Here is a 17,944-nt window from a genome sequence, read left to right as displayed (position 1 = left end):
TCACACCACATGAACCCACCTTCCCCTCACTCTGCTGGGCTTTTCAGCTCGTTCACGGCCCAGCTTGTCTCACTTGGATTTCACAGCGTCAGCATATTCTCTTCTTCCAGTTAAAGTCTTTCCACCTGGGATCAGCGAACAATATCCCCATCCTCAGGGCCCATTCCTCGTCATCCTGTGTCCAATCATCCAGGGTAGCAGGCAGCTGTAGGTTATTTTTTGTATTTCTTCCTCTGAACTGAGAGAGCGCTCAGTCAGTGTCAGTGACTAAATCTACCTCAAGCTGTAATCCTGGAGTGAGTCTCCAGGCGTGCTTTCATGGAGGGATTTTCACGCACCAGTAAGCCTCTGAAGGAAGAGAGTGGGACAGGAGGGGTAACTTATGGCAGTCCCATTCATTAAATAATATAGAAATTGTAGTAGATTCAGTAGACTGCTTTTAGGATAGACATAATCATGTTTTAAGTTTATTGTCACACTGGTTCATTTGGCTATTTACAAACTTGAAGTGTCCGCCCAATAACTGTGTGCTATGATTTCCCCCTAGAGGCAACTGTGTGACATAGAACACTGATATTCAAAACATACTGTACGTAGGCAATAAAGGACATGGGTATATTTGGGATATCAACGTTTGGACTTTACTTTTAAAGGTCACCCCGGAAGCTACTCAGGTGATATTTATTTTGCCAAATTTTTGCCAGTACAGAGGATAACTTCTCCCTTTTATGTAAGTTTATATCATTTAAAGTTTCCATTGTGGCTCCATCTAATTTCAACCTGCATGAGCAAAAGAGATGTAATAACCAAGAGTATGTGAAAACATCTACGTGGGGCCTTTAATAAAAGTGTCATCAGGGAAAGTTAGCCTAGCGGTGCTAGCATAGACTGTAGGTCTGATGTGTTACTTAACGTCAAAAATGAACTACCAGGTGTGCCAGCTAATTTTTCAATGATGGTACAGGCCTAATTGTTTTTCACAGCACATACACACAGGTGTAAATAATCAAGTTATAAGTGGTTGAATTGATTCAGCCAGTTGTGTTTTTCAAGGTCCTGCTGTTGGTCATGCTGACTCACTGCCCATGTTGTTGTAAGCGACACCTGTGCCTTTTCCCATTTTGACAAATTGAATCAGCAGGGTGAAAAATACCTTTTCACACAGCTACGTCTGTAAGTAAACAAATCAGCAAGGCATGTGACATCCTTAACTGATTCTTAACTTATTGAATACATTGTTTCAATATATTAACTTAATATTTTCCAGTGTCAACAAGAGCGTTGTTTTAAGATGTAATAATTGTTGGGGATAAAAAGTCTGCAGCCATGCCAGTAGCTTGTTGAGGCTGTACTTTTGAGCTAACTACTGCTAGCATGCCAACTTACTCTCAGGGACAATAATAACATGATGTTTAGCAGGTAAACGGTTTTCTATATTCATCATCCTAGTTGTTATATTTCTGTTCAGACCCAAGTGGAGGACCTAATGTCTTGATATTGCCATCTCTAGAAATACACATTAAAGAATGTATCCACACACATACAAACAAACAAACAATAAAGAAACACTTTTCAAAAAGCCTTAGGATTGAGATAGATTTTTAATGGGTATTATACAAGTTTTCCCGAAAGGAAAATAAAACATTGAAACAAGAGGCAGGTGCACTCCCACTTCCAAACAAAAACTACAACAGCATCAGCTAACAAAATGGATATTGCTATTACACTGTACCCAACAAATACTGAGCGAGGGTATTATAATGATAAGACATAAAAGTGTTTCTTGTCAAAATATACGAGAGCACCTAAGGTTGCAACCAATAGAAGGTTTTCGCTTCTATCCAAGGAGGGAGCCGGAGTTGGCAGAGATTTAAAATCCATTTTTTCAGTTTTTGGTCTGTAGTGTAATATATACTCTATATCAAATAATAAAGATCTTCTCAAATAAACAAATTCACGGGACAAATCAAAATATTCTGCTGGTGTGTCAAACAGAAAAAAATAAGGATTAGTCAAATTCACAATCAGTGATGGTTTCATTCTCCTTGTTCCAACCAACAAGTCCATCCATTCTGTTAAATGTCTTGTGATTGCATTGATACTCAGGGACACAACAATAATACAATTGCAGTTTTGCAAATCCAAATATAGTCTCTTTTTGGTTTCAAGTAAGAGCAAAAAATAATATTCATAATCAATTTACGTCTGGAGCAAGCAAACATACCAACAAATATCTTATTTACAATATCATTGTATTTACATCAGAGGATACTGAAGGAAAGTGTGTTTTTAATTCAAAGTTCGTGTTACCTTGTGTTTTGAAAAATGTAACAGGGAGTACAATGCACAATTCAAGGTTGTCTTTAGAAAGTGCAATTCCTTTTCTTAAAGTAAAAAAATATATATATCCATATTTTGTATATATGTAGAAATGTTGTTCATATAAACAGCATTTGTTGATTTAAGAGCCCTAAAACCAGTGACTAAAAATGAATGCTTTCTTTTGATAGGCAGCAAATTATCATAGAATATAAATTATTTTACAATACTCAATAGAAAATCAGAAGTACCGCATTTCAACAAAAACAGACAGCTATTGAAGTAATTTTTTTCCTTCTTCTTTTTAGGAGGGCATTTGTAGACTTATCTGCAATAATGTGAGCGAGAACATCTGTTTTTTTATCACATGGTTTGGTTGCAAAAACATTACTGGAAAACAATGTTCAAACAACGAACAAGGTTTCATCATAAAAAGTAACACTTCCATAAAATGTCTAAGCATAAAACAGTGGTCAACCTGAAGGCAACACCACGCAACCTCCAATACTTCAGGTTTATAAAATACAAAAGGTAGACAAGCTGGTATACATGCGCACATGTTTGTTTATGGGTGTTTTTCTTTTTCTGCCTGTGGAATAACAGTGCTGCGCAAGCAAAATTCCTAAAAAGTACATCCTCTACAGTTATAAAAAGCAAGCTGATATTAAAAGTAAATAGTGGTAAACTGGCGTCTCTTGTTTCCAGTGGTCTGCAATGACACCTTTGAGTGTACCAATATGTTGTGGCACCGAGAGTTCCATCATCTGCTCATGTTTCACCAGGCGCAACATGTTTCGTCCCTTCATATTCAAGTAGTGTTATGTGGTTATATTTGCACATCTTAGAATAGCTTATACCAAAATAAAATCCTTGAACAGCGTCAGGTGGCAAGTGGCGCTGATGCCACTGGAGACATGTGTTCATCACTGAAGAAGTCTTTCTTAATGTCAAACTCTAGAACATGCTCAGACATCATGCTACTTTCCAGTTCATAAAATGTACATGTTTTCATAACAATATTTGATTTATACCATATCATATTATATATGACAGATTTTTCTTTTACAAAACGGGCTTTGCTTTTTGCTGAGCTTTCTCTTCCCTAACAGGAGTCCTTTTTTCAGAGTCTTTTTCTCCAGTTTTGAATGTGCAGCTTTAGGATCCATCGGTTTGCTGTGTGCTGTGTCTGTGTGCTTCTGTGTTGGTGTCCATGGAGTCTCCTGGTTGGACGCTGTCGGCCTGCAGGGCCAGCTGGCTTTGCAGGTCTTTAACAACACTCTCCAGACTCTGCCGGGCTTCTCTCTCCTGCTGAAGCTCTCGTCTCAGCTGCTCACGGTCAGCCTCTGCCTGCTGTAGCTGCACGTGAAGCTCTTCAATCTGCACAACACAACACAACCACGGCATGGAGAACAGTCAGTATAAATGAAAAACCACTGAGGGACAGAGTCAGAGCAGACTGTTATCATTATTATGTCTGCATTGTGCGGGACATCTCACCTGAGTAGAGTACTTGGCGCGCAGACGTTCAGCCTCACAGCCTTTATCACAAACTCGCTGCTGTCTCTCCCTCTCCAGCTCTCTCTTGAGCCGCCCACAGGACTCCTCCGCCTCCCTCATCTTTCTCTCCCAGTCCGCGCGAAGGCGTTCGATCTCCTTCCGCAGGTTTCTTTTGGATTCGATAGCCTCACGAAGACGGCCTTTCTTTGCCACCCTCACAAATTCCAATTCCTGAAGAAAAAAAAAACCATCACAATAGTTTCTTGTTTTTCAAAACACTTATACATAATGTTTTTTTTTTACAAGATCATGTGTTTTTACCTGCTGAAGGCTGCGTTTAGCTTGCACGGCAACTGCCAGCTTCTCCTCCTGCTTCACTCTCATCCTGACGATCTCCTGCAGGAGTTTTTCCCGGGTTTCTTTGGTGTCCACGCCTCCATACAGCATCTGTCTCAGGCCGTCCATCTCCGGGGAAACGCTCCCCGACAGCCAGGCCTCCTGAGGTGGAGCCATGCTCTGAGGAGTCAGGCTCTGAGAGGGGCCGGTGCATGCGGGCAGAGGGGAGGCCAGGGTGGAAACCGGACCTTAAGGGAGAGAGAGAGAGAGAGAGTTTAAACAACATTTTAAGTCAGCGCTGACAAGAATTTGCTTGTGTGAATCATTTTGGATGGTGATTATGTTTCCATTTGTAATACTACACTTGAATCCACAGAACCTGGACATTTCAACTGATGAATCTTTTAACTATTTTCACTAATTTTTTACAGATTGCATGTGTTTGTTGGCTATACATAACACTTACATCTGCAGACACAATTTGAATCTCTCTTGTATTCTTTTTCCATTAACCACCAGGTGGCGGAGTTGCACAGGAATCATCCCTGAAGCAGCTCTGCTATGAGTCATTTCCAGTGGGACTCGCTGTCTAACACAAGTTGAAACTGTAAAAATCTGTGTCAACTGACGCTTGGAGTGCCCACATTTTCTCGATTATTTTAAACTTCTGGTGAGTGGTGGTTACTCACGATCATCAAAGTCATCCACATCAATTTCCCCATCTGTGTCCATGTCTTCGGGGCCGTTGACGGTAGTGGAGGGAGCCGGTTTCGGTGCAGGTTGTGTGTCTCCATTATGCAGTTCCTGCGGTGGCCTGGAAATGGCTGCGAACCCCCTGCCAGGAGCATGGCTGTCGCTTGGTTGGATGGGAGAGGCCACGGGAGCTAGAGTCAGATTTGAAGTCTCGTTGTGACCCTTTGAGTAAGACCTATGGAGGCAATAGGGGTGCATTTAAAGCATTAAACAATGGTTGATTTGACAAACTCAGAAACTACCAGAGCTTTTCCTCAGATGACTCACCTCTCTGCCTCATTCTGAGGAGCTGGTTTCTCTTTTTCTGCCGCTTTAGGAGACCAGGGACGGAAAGCAGAGGGCCTCTGTTTCAGTTGGACCTGTTTCAAATCCTGGAACAACAAACAAAACAACAAGCGCATTAAAACTCACAGTGAAATACCACTAGACCATTACATCAGCTGTGTCGACCGCGCTCAAAGGCCCCTTTTTCATGTGACAAGGCTGATAGCGAGAGGTCGCAAGTAGATGATAATGTAAGGATTAAAAAGAACAAAAGTTTTTTTTAATGTGTATTTATTTGTAAGGACATGGACACAGTGAACAAACCTTGTGTGCAGACTTTGACAGTGATTGTAACCAGTCAGGTTTCCTGTCTTTGTCAGCTGATGGAGATTGTAACTTGTTGTATTTGGACCTCTTGGCTGGGACTGGGCTGGGAGACTGAGGACGGATGAAAGAAACAGGCGGTTAATCATTGTGATCCTTGCAGAGATAAATTGCCAATATTACATCATGTAGTACAGTGGATATTTCAACAGCCCACAACTTCTAAAAATGCTCCCGTATGACTGTGCATGGCATTATTCACAAGCAACACACGTAATGTGTCAGAAGCACACAGCAGGACTTTTAATGATTCTGTAAAAGAGCAGAGACTTGCAGACAAAAAGAAAAATGTGAAAAACAGAAAAGAAGTCGCAGCAAGAAGAGGAGGATAGAAGATGCGTCTGTGTAAGCGTTCAGTCTCTGAGCTTGGCACGCCTGCATGTGTGTGTGTGTGTGTGTGTGAGCAGGGCTTTGAGCTGAGCAGACACTCAAGCTGGTCTGGCTGGCAGCCATGAGGGCTACATTGCTCCCTGCCAGGCAGAAGAGGCGCCATCAGGTGGAGCAGATCGACTCCCAGAACCACAGAAATATTGCAATGTAGAGACAGAGGGAGAGAGTGAGGGAGACAAATTAAAGTAATTGCACTCAAACCTGACGGAGGATTGAGTTGAAGTGTTCAGAAAGCATTCGCATGTCAACCTAGGGGCTACAGAATTGTGAAATGTTCAAGGGAGACTGTGCTTAAAAAACCAGAGGAGTGAAGCATCTGCCTTGTGAAGTGCCCTAAAAACCTGAATCTTCAGGGCCTCCGATTGTATATATTGTATGTCTGTGTGTGTGTGTGTGTGTGTGTGGCAAGCTGCTGCAGCATGTGTTGAGATAGCTCACCTCCTCAGCCCTCAGGTCTGCACTTGTCAGACAGAGGATATGTTTACCTGGGCAGGCGCACAGACCAGCACAGACCTGTCTGCTACTCTCTTATTCACTGCTATGACATTCTGCCTGCAGGAATGGCAAACACTCCCATCTCCTCGCGTGCGCGATTCAAGACAAATGATTACTCCGTCCACCTTCCAAAAACCTCAATGGAAAGACTCTGCGGAATAGTGTGTAGTTGTGAACTGAAGCCTTAATCGTTGCTAGAAAGTAATCACCCCAAGATGGAAATTAATGACAAACCTCATTTAGCATTAGGCGAGAAACCCGGGCTGCCAATGAATCACGTCTCACAGCTTTGCTACACAAAGCCAGACGCTTGAGAGTGTGTGTGTGTGTGTGTGTGTGTGTGTGTGTGTGTGTGTGTGTGTGTGTCTGCATGTGCATTGGGAGTCAGTACGCGTGGGGAGATGTGTGGGTGCAGGTGTTGACATGCATATGTGTGTGTGGGAGGGTATGTGTGTGTGTGGAAAGAGTGTGTGTCTGGTACAGTGTGCTCAAGGGTTGATATGTTAGTCAAGTCTGGGACTGTATACCTGAACCACAGATACCGAAATCTGCTGTAGAGCTGAGAGAAAAGTAAAATATGCTTATTAATTTTCTTTCTTATTTTCCTGTATTCACCTGATTTGTTTGTTTTCTCTGTACAGCACTTTGGTCAACATTTGTTACTTTCAATGGTTTTTGTGAATAAGTTAATTGAACATTTAATATGAGGCTTAATGATTACTCGGAAAATATGAACAGATCAATTGCTAACACTTTACTCTACCCCCCCCTCCCCCTTTCAGCATATATGAATGTTATGAACAACTCATTTAATGTTTATGAACTTATAAATATGGCTTATAAATAGTAGCTTGATTAAAGTAAAGTGTCACAGAGTAATAACATTTTATTATACTACCTATTCAATTGTATTCTTCATACTCTAATTACACATTGCTTCATGTCGTGCCCATGACTGTCTGTCTGGACACTCCCATCACGTCTCTATCTGACTCACAAACATCTCTCTACCTGTCTAACCAGTAACCACACACACACCCATTCACCCCCCCCCCCCCACACACACACACACATATAAAGATAGAGAGAGAGGCCTCTTTGGCTTTGCTACTGTAGGTTAAGCCTTTCAATCCAAACCTCACGCTGACTGACTCCTGCTCTGCAATGGTGACTCGACCCCTCACCTGCCTGACTCAAGGCCAGTGGTTTTCTAAGAAACTGCTGCCCTGTTGTAATCAGACTCTGTAATTACTGACATGACTCGTGTTTTCCCGACAAAGGATGTCTGCCTGTCGTCTGGTACTATTTCTACCCTGAGGTTTGCAGCTCCAGGAAGGCTGCGAGCGCTAGACATAATAGAGTCAGAAAACAGACACTCCCAGACACCACAAGGGACCTGCTGGCTAAATCTGACACTGACCTCACAGGAGAGCAGCCGCACAGGCTTAACTCACCACCACATCATAGACATAGCATGGCCACAGAGTCATAACACCCATCTCGCACATCCTACTGCCTATAGCAGGTCTGACTGGGCCAGATGATAGGACATCCCCTCTCTCTCTCTCTCTCTCACACACACTGCTAAGAGAGGGAGAGTTTCTCTTGGAGTTTGCGTTGGCCCAGTCCCCTGTGGGAACTGAGTCTTGAGAGGGAGGGGGCTGGGCCAGGGGAGCGGGACCACAGAGGAAGCACTGAGCTGAAGGAATGTATACTTGAAGGCCAAGTACAGCCTCTCCTTTAAGACTCCATTCAAGCATTGCCCTTTTCAACCCGCTATTGTATGATATTTCTTTGAGGCGCTGTAATGAGGGAGCGTTTCAAAGCAAACCTTTAGGCTAAACAGGGTCTAATAGCAGCTGGCCAGGAGTAGAAATGCTTTATTTTTTAATTAGTGCCATGATAATGGCATAGTAATACAGGGATATGCCTCAGCTATTTTCAGGCCGGCATGTCGGACATTCACAGAGAAACACAACACATTGCAAACATGTCAATATATCTATTCTAAGAGCAGAGCGTCTGACCTGCTTGAAGACTAATTTGTCGTTATTGTGCTAACTGGAGCATGATGGTGGATTGAACTGTTATTTCACTGGATCATGGAGCTAATCAGCAATATTTGTTTATTGAACCCTGATGTGGAAATAGTCGTGACCATCGCAGGGCTCCCATTTGTTGGTAGGCGGGTTTAGTTTACCACACATTATTACTTGAACTTGTTTTGCTGGGAGTTAACTTCACTCAATTTTCCACTTGTCCCATCAGGGATATTTGAATGTGGGGGATCTATAGCCAGTCCTTTGGCTGCTGTTTCTTGTCTCCACAAACAGACAGATTGTAGTAATATTCCCATGTTTTTAAGCACATTTTGCACAAGGGGGAAGCCGGTAACAGTAGACAGAATCGAAAACCTCTGAATGTTGGTGCCGCTAAAAAAAAACTCTAATGAAATTATCAAGTAATAAAACTTGGGGGCAGCACTCATCAAGCGAGACAGAAATAGATTTCCCAGCTGAACTTCCTCGGGCAACAGTCATACAATACCAACGCATACTGCATGATAGCGTGGCATTAAGAAAAGTGCACAGCAACAAGACACAACAGTTTCCGATTACGGCCTCCTTCTCCCCCTTCTAAACCCCTGAATGTAATCCCCAGATCGCCATGTGCTTAGTGGGGCGCTGTCTCACTCAAGGGCACACCAACTGGCACAGCTCACTCGGGTAACGGCCTTAGTTGGAAGTGAGAGAATACTAGTTTTTTGAAATCTGATCCTTGTAGTTTGGTGTGGATGCTCGCAGGGATGCCTCGAGCTTTCTTTTCAACTCTCACTGCATAAATTGTACGACAGTCCCTTGATTTATATAAAGCCCTGTGGTCACCTCATAACAGCTGGGGGGAAATGACTGGTGGCGGCCCAGAATATCCTGAAACCTCATCCCTGCTCCACGCAGATATACACCACACGCTTCCATTTCCCCCCTCGCTAAATCTCATCTTAATTTATCAATTTATTCTATATATGTGTGTACATATATATATGTTGAACTCATCCATGACGGTATATGGACACAGAAAGAGAGCTGCAGGGCTTGGCATACGGCCGGCATTACAGTTAAGCCTATTGGATTGTCCTAATTGTCTTTGGGATTGAGACTTGATAAGGGTCGAGGCGCAAACAGGACGAGGCGTTCCTAAAGGTGAAAAAAAATCTCACCACGCCTGCACAGTTTGACACATATTGTAGCTTGAAGGCAGAAGAACAGAGCATTGTAGCAGTATTCTGCATTTGACAACTATTCATAAAGTGAGCGACAATTCCTAAAAAGCACACATTCAATGTTATTCTGAGTCTAAGGAAACAGGTTTGTTGTAAAGAACGTGAAGCCCCTCTGAGACAAACGTGTTGAGCTTCATAAATAAAAGTGACCCTGCAAAAAAGTGCAATACTGAATTTTAAGCTAATTAAACTTGCTGCACTAGCTTCAAGTCTTAATTCTTAAAATGTTTAACTGGTTAATTCTACCTATTTGCAAATCAAATTGTTTAAGATTTTTCTAAAATTAAGTTAAAAAAGTTTTGCGTTTAGTTTCAAAATATTGACTCAAATTTCTGGAAAATTATTGAAATTATTTATTTATTTAATTTTTCTGATATCATAAAAATAAACTGGATAATATTTTAATATTTAAAGGGCTAAAATAAAGATATGGTGGAGGAACTACAAAAACATACAAAACGCTCTATAATCTCTTAATGACACGTTTCAATTCGAGTTTTCTACACCATTAAAAACACTGTTCCTGAATGACGCAGATTCCCTGCAGCTGCATTAAAAAGAGATCATCTCTCCACCGAGAACAAACAAAAAGCAAGATTACTGTACTATTGCATGGCAAGAAATGAATTCCAATTCAGGTCCAAACATGGCAAACCATGAGGACACAAACATGCCCGCTTGCCTTTTCTTACAGTATGTTGACAGTGGAGTCAAAAATCACTCTCTCCCTGGGAGGATGACCTCACAGTACAAAGGGCTCATAAGTTATTTCAACAGACACGGAAACCCTAGACTGAAAGACACGAAACAGATATCACAACGGATTAGGCATTATTAGCATGAGCATGTTTGGTATGGTCGTGAGGGAAAGTTATCTTCGGAAATAAAACGTGCTCTGTGACGGGGGTATTTATACACATACATAGCGCCAAATTCAGCAGATAGTTGTCTGAGCGCCCCTGCTGCACTATTGGAATAAGATAATTCTACATCACACCACATGATCTGAGGGAAGACATAAGGCTGTGTCTGCAAACCAATGAAGGCACAAACACGCGCACACACACGCACGCACGCGCGCGCACGCACACGCACACACACACACACACACACACACACACACACACACACACACACACACACACACACACACACACACCAGAGACCCTAATCACCCCAGCAACAAACTGTTCCGCCTGCTGCCGTCTGGCAGACAGTACCGCAGCATCCGGTCCCACACCACCAGGCTCAGGGACAGCTTCATCCCACAGGCCATGAGACTGCTGAACTCATCATAATGTCACTTTACCACAGTTTACACAGTATATATTCTATTCTATTCTATTCTAATTTTTTACTTTTCACCGTTATGTCTTTGATTCTCCTTTTCCACTTGAGTTATTTTATTTATACATTTCCTAGAGCTTTGTTAGAGAGCCGGAGTAATAAAAATGTCACGACTGGCTCAGTAATTGCTGTGTGTCTATTTTTAATAAAGGAATTTTGAACTTTGAAAACACTCTCTTGCACACTCACAAGGACATACCAAACACACACACACACACACACACACAGACACACACAGAGACACACACACACACACACACACACACACACACACACACACAGACACACACAGAGACACACACACACACACACACACACACACACACACACACACACACACACACACACACACACACACACACACACACACACACACACACACACACACACACACACACACACAATGCCGTTATGCTTCTTTTCACATTTAGCACACTTATAATGTAGGAGCAGCTGCAGTGCTAACCAGGAGGCCGGAGGGGATGAAGGTTAACGAGAAAGACAGAGAAAGAGAGAAAGAGCAAAGCCAGACTCTTGCTAACCTACGTTTATGGAATTTAATTTGGTACATCCTGAAGGGTAAAATGAATACTTACTCAAAATGTATTCATGCAACTTTTAGGAACATCATGAATAAAAAAGGAAACAGCCTCTGTGAATTTGTTAGAAAATTAGATTTATCAGCAAATGACTACTTTGGTCAGATGTGGGTAAAAAACATCACACTGATGTGAAACAAGTGAGCAAATAAAATACTTAGTCATGTAAATAAAGAAAGAGATTGTGTGATCTTGAATTATGTCTAAGGAAAGCAATGAGAAAGTCTTTCTCGAGGCAAATACAGTGGTTTCCAAATAGGATGAGCGAGAATAATTCCCACACCTCAAAATTCATAATGCATTGCGGCTGTTTTCACCGTTTTTCCAAAATCACGAACATTGAATCAAAACAGAGCTGAGTTGCAGCAGAACATTTGGCAGCATTTCTGTGACTGTATCCTCACTTTCATACACGTGTAGCATGCCTCCACAGAACTTGATCTCTGTTGTGCAGTAGTGCTGCCAATGCCATCTTTGCAATTCAATATAATCCCTTGGTTATATCGAGATCTCTCTGCCTATCTTAACGGTCTATAACTTACCTTCACTTGTCAATTCATAATATATATATATATGTACAGTACAGGCCAAAAGTTTGGACACGCTCAATGCGTTTCCTTTATTTTTATGACTAGTTACAATGTAGATTCTCACTGAAGGCATCAAAACTTTGAATGAACACATATGGAATTCTTTGCTAAACCATTTCAGGTGACTCCCTAATGAAGTTCATTGAGAGAGCACCAAGGGTTTGTAGCGCTGTCAAAAAAGCAAAGGGTGCCTACTTTGAGGAATCTAAAATATAAGACCTATTTAAGAGTCATTTCACACTTTTTTGTTAAGTACATAATTCCATATGTCCCTTCAAAGTTTTGATGCCTTCAGTGAGAATCTACAACGTAAATAGTCGTGAAAATAAAGAAAACGCATTGAATGAAAAGGTGTGTCCAAACTTTTGGCCTGTACTGTATATATATATATATATATATATATATATATATATATATATATATATATATATATATATATATAGGCTATATATATATAGTTCACGTATTTTAAAATGCTTTATGATATTTTATCATTGAAAGTTGTAATAAAAACAGGTAAATGACATCCCAACAGTTTTCACGACCATTTCACAACAGAGAGAAACAGATGTTTTCCGGTGTATTGAATATATGCGTTTCCCTGAATTTCATGCCAAGTGTCAAGATACAGCGACCACAAAATATCTGGATGTATAAGGATTTATTTTAAAGGGTCATTCAAGCTGCCTTGTTTTACACACACATACAGTTAGGGATGTGCGCAAGAAAGATTCAAATAGAACCATCAAAATGAAAGCTGCAAGGGGCTGAGAAATAACCTGACTTTTGAGTGTGGAGCAGATTAAAAAGAAAACACTAAATCCTTCATTTCCCAAGATACAAATCACCAGAAATTTTTCATTGGATCCTCCCTAAAACTCCCGCAGCTTTCAAACTCTATGTCCCTGCTTTATAATGCTGCTTTTCTATCAAATATTTAAGTCTCATCATCTGGGTTCTTTTTTTGCAGACTTTCGAGAAAACACACCACACAACTCTTTCCACGGGCTGGAAAAAACATTCTCCATGATGAGTAAATCCTCATCCTTCAGACTGAAAAACCTTGGTCTGTCAGTGATAAGCACTAATCTCTGCCTGTAGTACGCAGGGAAGTGCGCATGCCGACGTTCTCCACGTTAGCACACTCCCTCTCTTCTGCTCTACAACAAGACAGCAAGTCCAGTGTCTGGCAGGCTGGCTGGCTGGCTGGGTTTTAATCCTGCAGATTAATACTAATGCCACGGGAAAAGAAGGCACAAAGACGATTAAAATGTCACCAGATAACCTCTCCACAACCCAAACAGTATATAGAACTCCAAATACACAGACCATTATATCACTGGCAGTACCTGGTACTGGATGACTCCTCTGCACCTCCCTCAAGGGCAGAGGCAGTGAAGAGGTCAGGGCAGGAGGAGGCCTGGGAGAATGATGGAGGGGAGGCAGAGCAACTGGACTGCTAGTGCCTAATTACACTCAACTTGTTAATGAGTAAAGATAAGCAATACCTTCCTATCAGTCTTTATACATTTATCTAATTTATTTCCTAAATATTTAGGACGATGTGAATCTATATCCCTATCTATACCTCCTCTATATCTGTAGGTAATGAGACCATTAAATTATTTTCACAAACACATGTGTTTTTTTAAGATATTATTTTGGCATTTTTATGCTTTATTGATAGTGTAGAGACAGAGTTGAAATGTGGCAGAGAGGGGAGTGACATGCAGAGAACGACCGGGGGCTGGAATTGAACCCGAGTCCGCTGCTGGTCGAGGCCCATGGGGGGGACGCCCTACCAACTGAGCTAAGGGCGCCCCCACACATGTGTTTCTTACAGGGGGATTTATCCGGCCACTATTTTGCTGTCTTCATACACTTTCATTATCGAGACTAGAGCTTCAAATCAGTCATTAGCTACAGCAGCCTGAAATTCATTTTCCTGATTAATCAATCAGTATATGCAGATTTGCTAAAGCCAGAAGAATCATCATCAAATGTCCTATGAGTCCAAAATAAATCCCATTAATAAACTATTAAAGACAGGGGGAAAAAATTACCTTTGACTTTTGACCAATTATCAAAATGGTTTACGATATTTTTTTCTAATTGACACCCTTCATCTGTTTCTAGTTCTTGAGCAATATTACTAATATACAAAATACTCTAAGCAAACCTGGTGCTTCAACTAATTTCATTTGAGCAACAATAACCACCACCAGCACAGTAACACACAGCTAATTTCAGCATTAAACAAATCAGTAACAACCGTGTAACCAATGAGCCATCGAGGGAGGGAGGGGTGGACACATTTTTTTTTAAATGGTAAAGCAGCTCACCAGTCAGCTGAGCTGCTGCGGTCTGGCTGCACACAGTAAGTTGAGCCACAAGACCACATGCCCCCCCCCCCCCCCAGCCAGCAGAGAGGAGGACAGGTGGCAGGTTTATTTGGAAAGATGAAAATGGGATGAATACCAGAGGTTAAGAGGTGTGAAGGGGACAGGACGGGGGCATAGGGGGGATTTAGGGGAAGAGGCCATAAAAGCTGTGAGAGGGAGAGGTGAAGTTAGGGTCACTGCTCGCTCAGGGTCCCATGTGTGATGTCATTTCACCGTATACACAGTATACATTCTGAGAACCGCTTGGGAGCTAATTGGTTGAACCGAGGTAATACATCCTGTTGAAATGTATAGATATATACCACTCCGATCATTCTGTTTTTAAATGCTGCCTTCATGGTCACCAGGTTGGAAAACCTAAATCTTTGCCTCCACCACTGTTGTTTCCAACACCAATGCAAACAGTGAAATTATTATTCAAATGAAGGCTATACAGACCCCTAATGTCGCTTTTGAAGATGTTTTCTTTTGTTTAATTAGCTTTGAACTTCAAGTTTTGCTTATGAGCATAAAATCCTAGAATTAGCTTTTGAATACTGCACTACAACGTATTGTGAGAGGTATTTTTCTAATGCTAAAACACATATGCAGAGAGTTGCACTATTTAAAAAGACAAATTTCAATGTAGCCATTGACTAATGAAGTAACTTAACTTAAACAGTAAGAATAATAGGAGCTCATTTTAAAGATCAATAGGGAGCCTTGAGTTAACTGAGGAGAATTAGCTCCAGGCAAAGAAAATATACAAAAAGCCAGTGGGTTTTCTAAGTGTTCAACCAATTAACTCAAAACTGCACCAGGAGTCATTGCCAGTGAACATTTTCTCCTCTCAGGGCAGAACAGAACAGGAATCTGACTCAAATGAGGGCCTCACACTTAGAGTATGTGTGTACAGTAACATTTGACAGAGATCAAATAGCATTTCACTTGTTTCCACTTGTTCAAGGAATTGTCTGTGAGGAAAATAGGGGATAAAACACCCACAACATCCGTTCCTAAGATCACAAATCATCCTTAAACACTGGTTTTGTTTCCCTCCTCCGTTCATAGGGAAACATATCTGCTTACAGAAGTAATTAGGTGAGAGTGCTCGAGCCTCGCAGTTTCCATAAAATGAATACGAGGGCTCCAAAATGGAGGGCTGAGAGGGGCGGGTGGTGGACCGCAGCACCTCATGAATTCTGCAATTTGCCGTCTGTTTCTTGACTCTGAAAAATTCTTGGAAATGTCTTTTCCTGGATGATTTTATTGCACAAGGGCCTGTGTTTTTATCCATGGCAACCACATAACAGTAGAGCCCAACTAAGCTCTGACTCAACAAACAGAACTCCACAAAATACCAATTTCAGCGCCAGGGTTTTCCCCCCCTCGCCCAACTTTCCCTGCAAGAAACCCTGCCCGAGACGGCTTTAAAACAGAGGCCGAATGATCGCACTGACCATGAATGAAGACACATGCTGGGATTAATCAGGGTGCATATGTGACACGCTACAGAAGATATGCAAAGGAAAACCTGACGAGCCTCAGGTGCTGCAATGGGCTCAGGCTTTTTGGCCACAGCCATGACAAGCTCAGTACAGTAGGACAGGCAGCAGCTGGGTACTGTTAACCTAGAGGAGAGTTCGCTTAAAGCAACAGCAGGTTCGGAACAAATACAGCGGACGGAGAATTACGTAAAAGTCTGTCTCTCTCTCTCTTGGTGGGCTGAGCTGGAAGGACGCAGGCGCTTTGGGGCCCTAATGTAACCGCTAAAGGGGAAGAGGCAGGCCAGGGATTAGTGTTGCAGGCAGGCACATGCTCTAGAGGAGGGCATGATGTGTATAACTATGTAATCTCCATGGCCATCCCCAGCAAATCTCTGAGACCTGCAGGCTGGACACATATTACAGGCTGGGGACACATTACACAGAGAGTAATGCAAGAAACGCAAGCTAGCTTGTGTCACTAACCAGATTAAAGCTCTGGAGAAGCTGTCGAGAACCTGTCTTTATATTCCAGTGTCAGGTCTTTTTAATTCCGAGCCGTCATTTACTGTAAAGACAAAGGGGAGTTATGTGAAGGAGACTGAAGGAGTCGCTGTCCTCCCACCACCTGTCCTTGAATCATACTCAACACTTAGCACGCCAGGAGAGGATTTAGTTGGCTTTCATTGGTGAACTGTCAACCTTCTTGTCTTGACTGGTTAAGGCCATTCCTGAGAAAAACAGGACATGTCTGCTAAACTGTAACTCAAGACAACAGCGTGAGCTCGGGCCACAGTTTCAGCTGCTGTGGAGCAGCTGTAGGGCTGTTATCGTGTGTGCGGTTGCTCTCCGTCTTACGAGGCTTTCAGAGGCTTCACCCTTGCAAAAACACGGAATCAAACACAATTATGCTTTATTTGTTGCATATAAGGTCACTGCAAAGGGGCATGGGAGGCTGCCAACTTTTTCTCTCGGCCTCTCCCCGTCCATCTCGTAGTGAGCACAGAGGAGTATGCCGCAGGGAGGGGAGGCCCTGCACAGGAACTCAATAATAACTTTCAGCAGTCTAGCCAGGAGGCTGGAAGCCCAGACTGCGGCTGTTCCCTCCTGTCCTCGTTCCTCCCTCCGCACAGCCCTACGCTCCTCCCCTCCCTCCCCCCTCTTCCTCCTGCTGGCCTGTGTCTGCTCCACAGGACTGATGCATTCTGCAGACAGGCCAGCGCTCTTAAAGAGACACAGGCCACATTTTTATTCCCTGAATCACTGCAGTGGACGGAACCACTAAAGCAAGAGCAAGAGACCCTCATTTCCAGCCTCTCCATCATGGGCCCGTGCTTTATTTCACACCTTTTCTTAAGGCTCAAGGCTACTCTGACATGACGCAAAATATAAGCAGGCCAAAATACAATGTTGAGAATGTCTCAGTTCATCTCTGGCTGGATTGGTTCACTGTTGCGGCATTTGACGGCACCTTTTGATGCTTTCTTTAAAGTTCGTCAGCTTCAATCAGTGTTCTTGGCAATGGATAAAGATTTAATAACATTGTCATGATAATGTTTGGAGACACTCTAATAAACCTCATAAAAAGGGCACTCCCATAACTGAGGTTGCCGCTATATAAATTGCCTCCAGGGTTACACTAGATTACACAATGGAGTCATAAAAGTCATCATAGAAACTAGGACTTCAAGTAACAATCATTTTTGTCAGCGGGTACTGCTCGTTGGACGATCATATGTTTTGTCTAAAAAAAAACATAAAACTGAAAGAGAAAAATCCATCAAAATTTAAAGAAGCCCCAGGGTAATTTCATTAAATGTTT

The 17,944-nt window shown here is 42.3% G+C and overlaps 1 protein-coding gene across 1 annotated transcript in view; it reads right to left on the bottom strand.

The window, feature by feature from the left end:
- Positions 1 to 1,591: 1,591 nt before the first annotated feature.
- skib (v-ski avian sarcoma viral oncogene homolog b) overlaps positions 1,592 to 17,944 on the bottom strand; it is a 31,270-nt gene continuing 14,917 nt past the window's right edge. The window contains exons 2-7 of the mRNA XM_080026170.1: positions 5,494 to 5,607; positions 5,173 to 5,276; positions 4,842 to 5,080; positions 4,138 to 4,400; positions 3,817 to 4,047; positions 1,592 to 3,696 (exon numbers count right to left, since the gene is read on the bottom strand). Of these exons, the coding sequence (XP_079882296.1) occupies positions 3,475 to 3,696; positions 3,817 to 4,047; positions 4,138 to 4,400; positions 4,842 to 5,080; positions 5,173 to 5,276; positions 5,494 to 5,607 (1,173 nt within the window). The 3' untranslated portion in view covers positions 1,592 to 3,474. The remainder of the gene's footprint in view (positions 3,697 to 3,816; positions 4,048 to 4,137; positions 4,401 to 4,841; positions 5,081 to 5,172; positions 5,277 to 5,493; positions 5,608 to 17,944) is intronic.

The sequence above is a fragment of the Ammodytes marinus genome (genome assembly GCF_949987685.1).
Source record: "Ammodytes marinus genome assembly, chromosome: 4".
NCBI classification, from domain to species: domain Eukaryota; kingdom Metazoa; phylum Chordata; class Actinopteri; order Uranoscopiformes; family Ammodytidae; genus Ammodytes; species Ammodytes marinus.
This window is presented reverse-complemented; position numbering and strand designations above follow the sequence as displayed.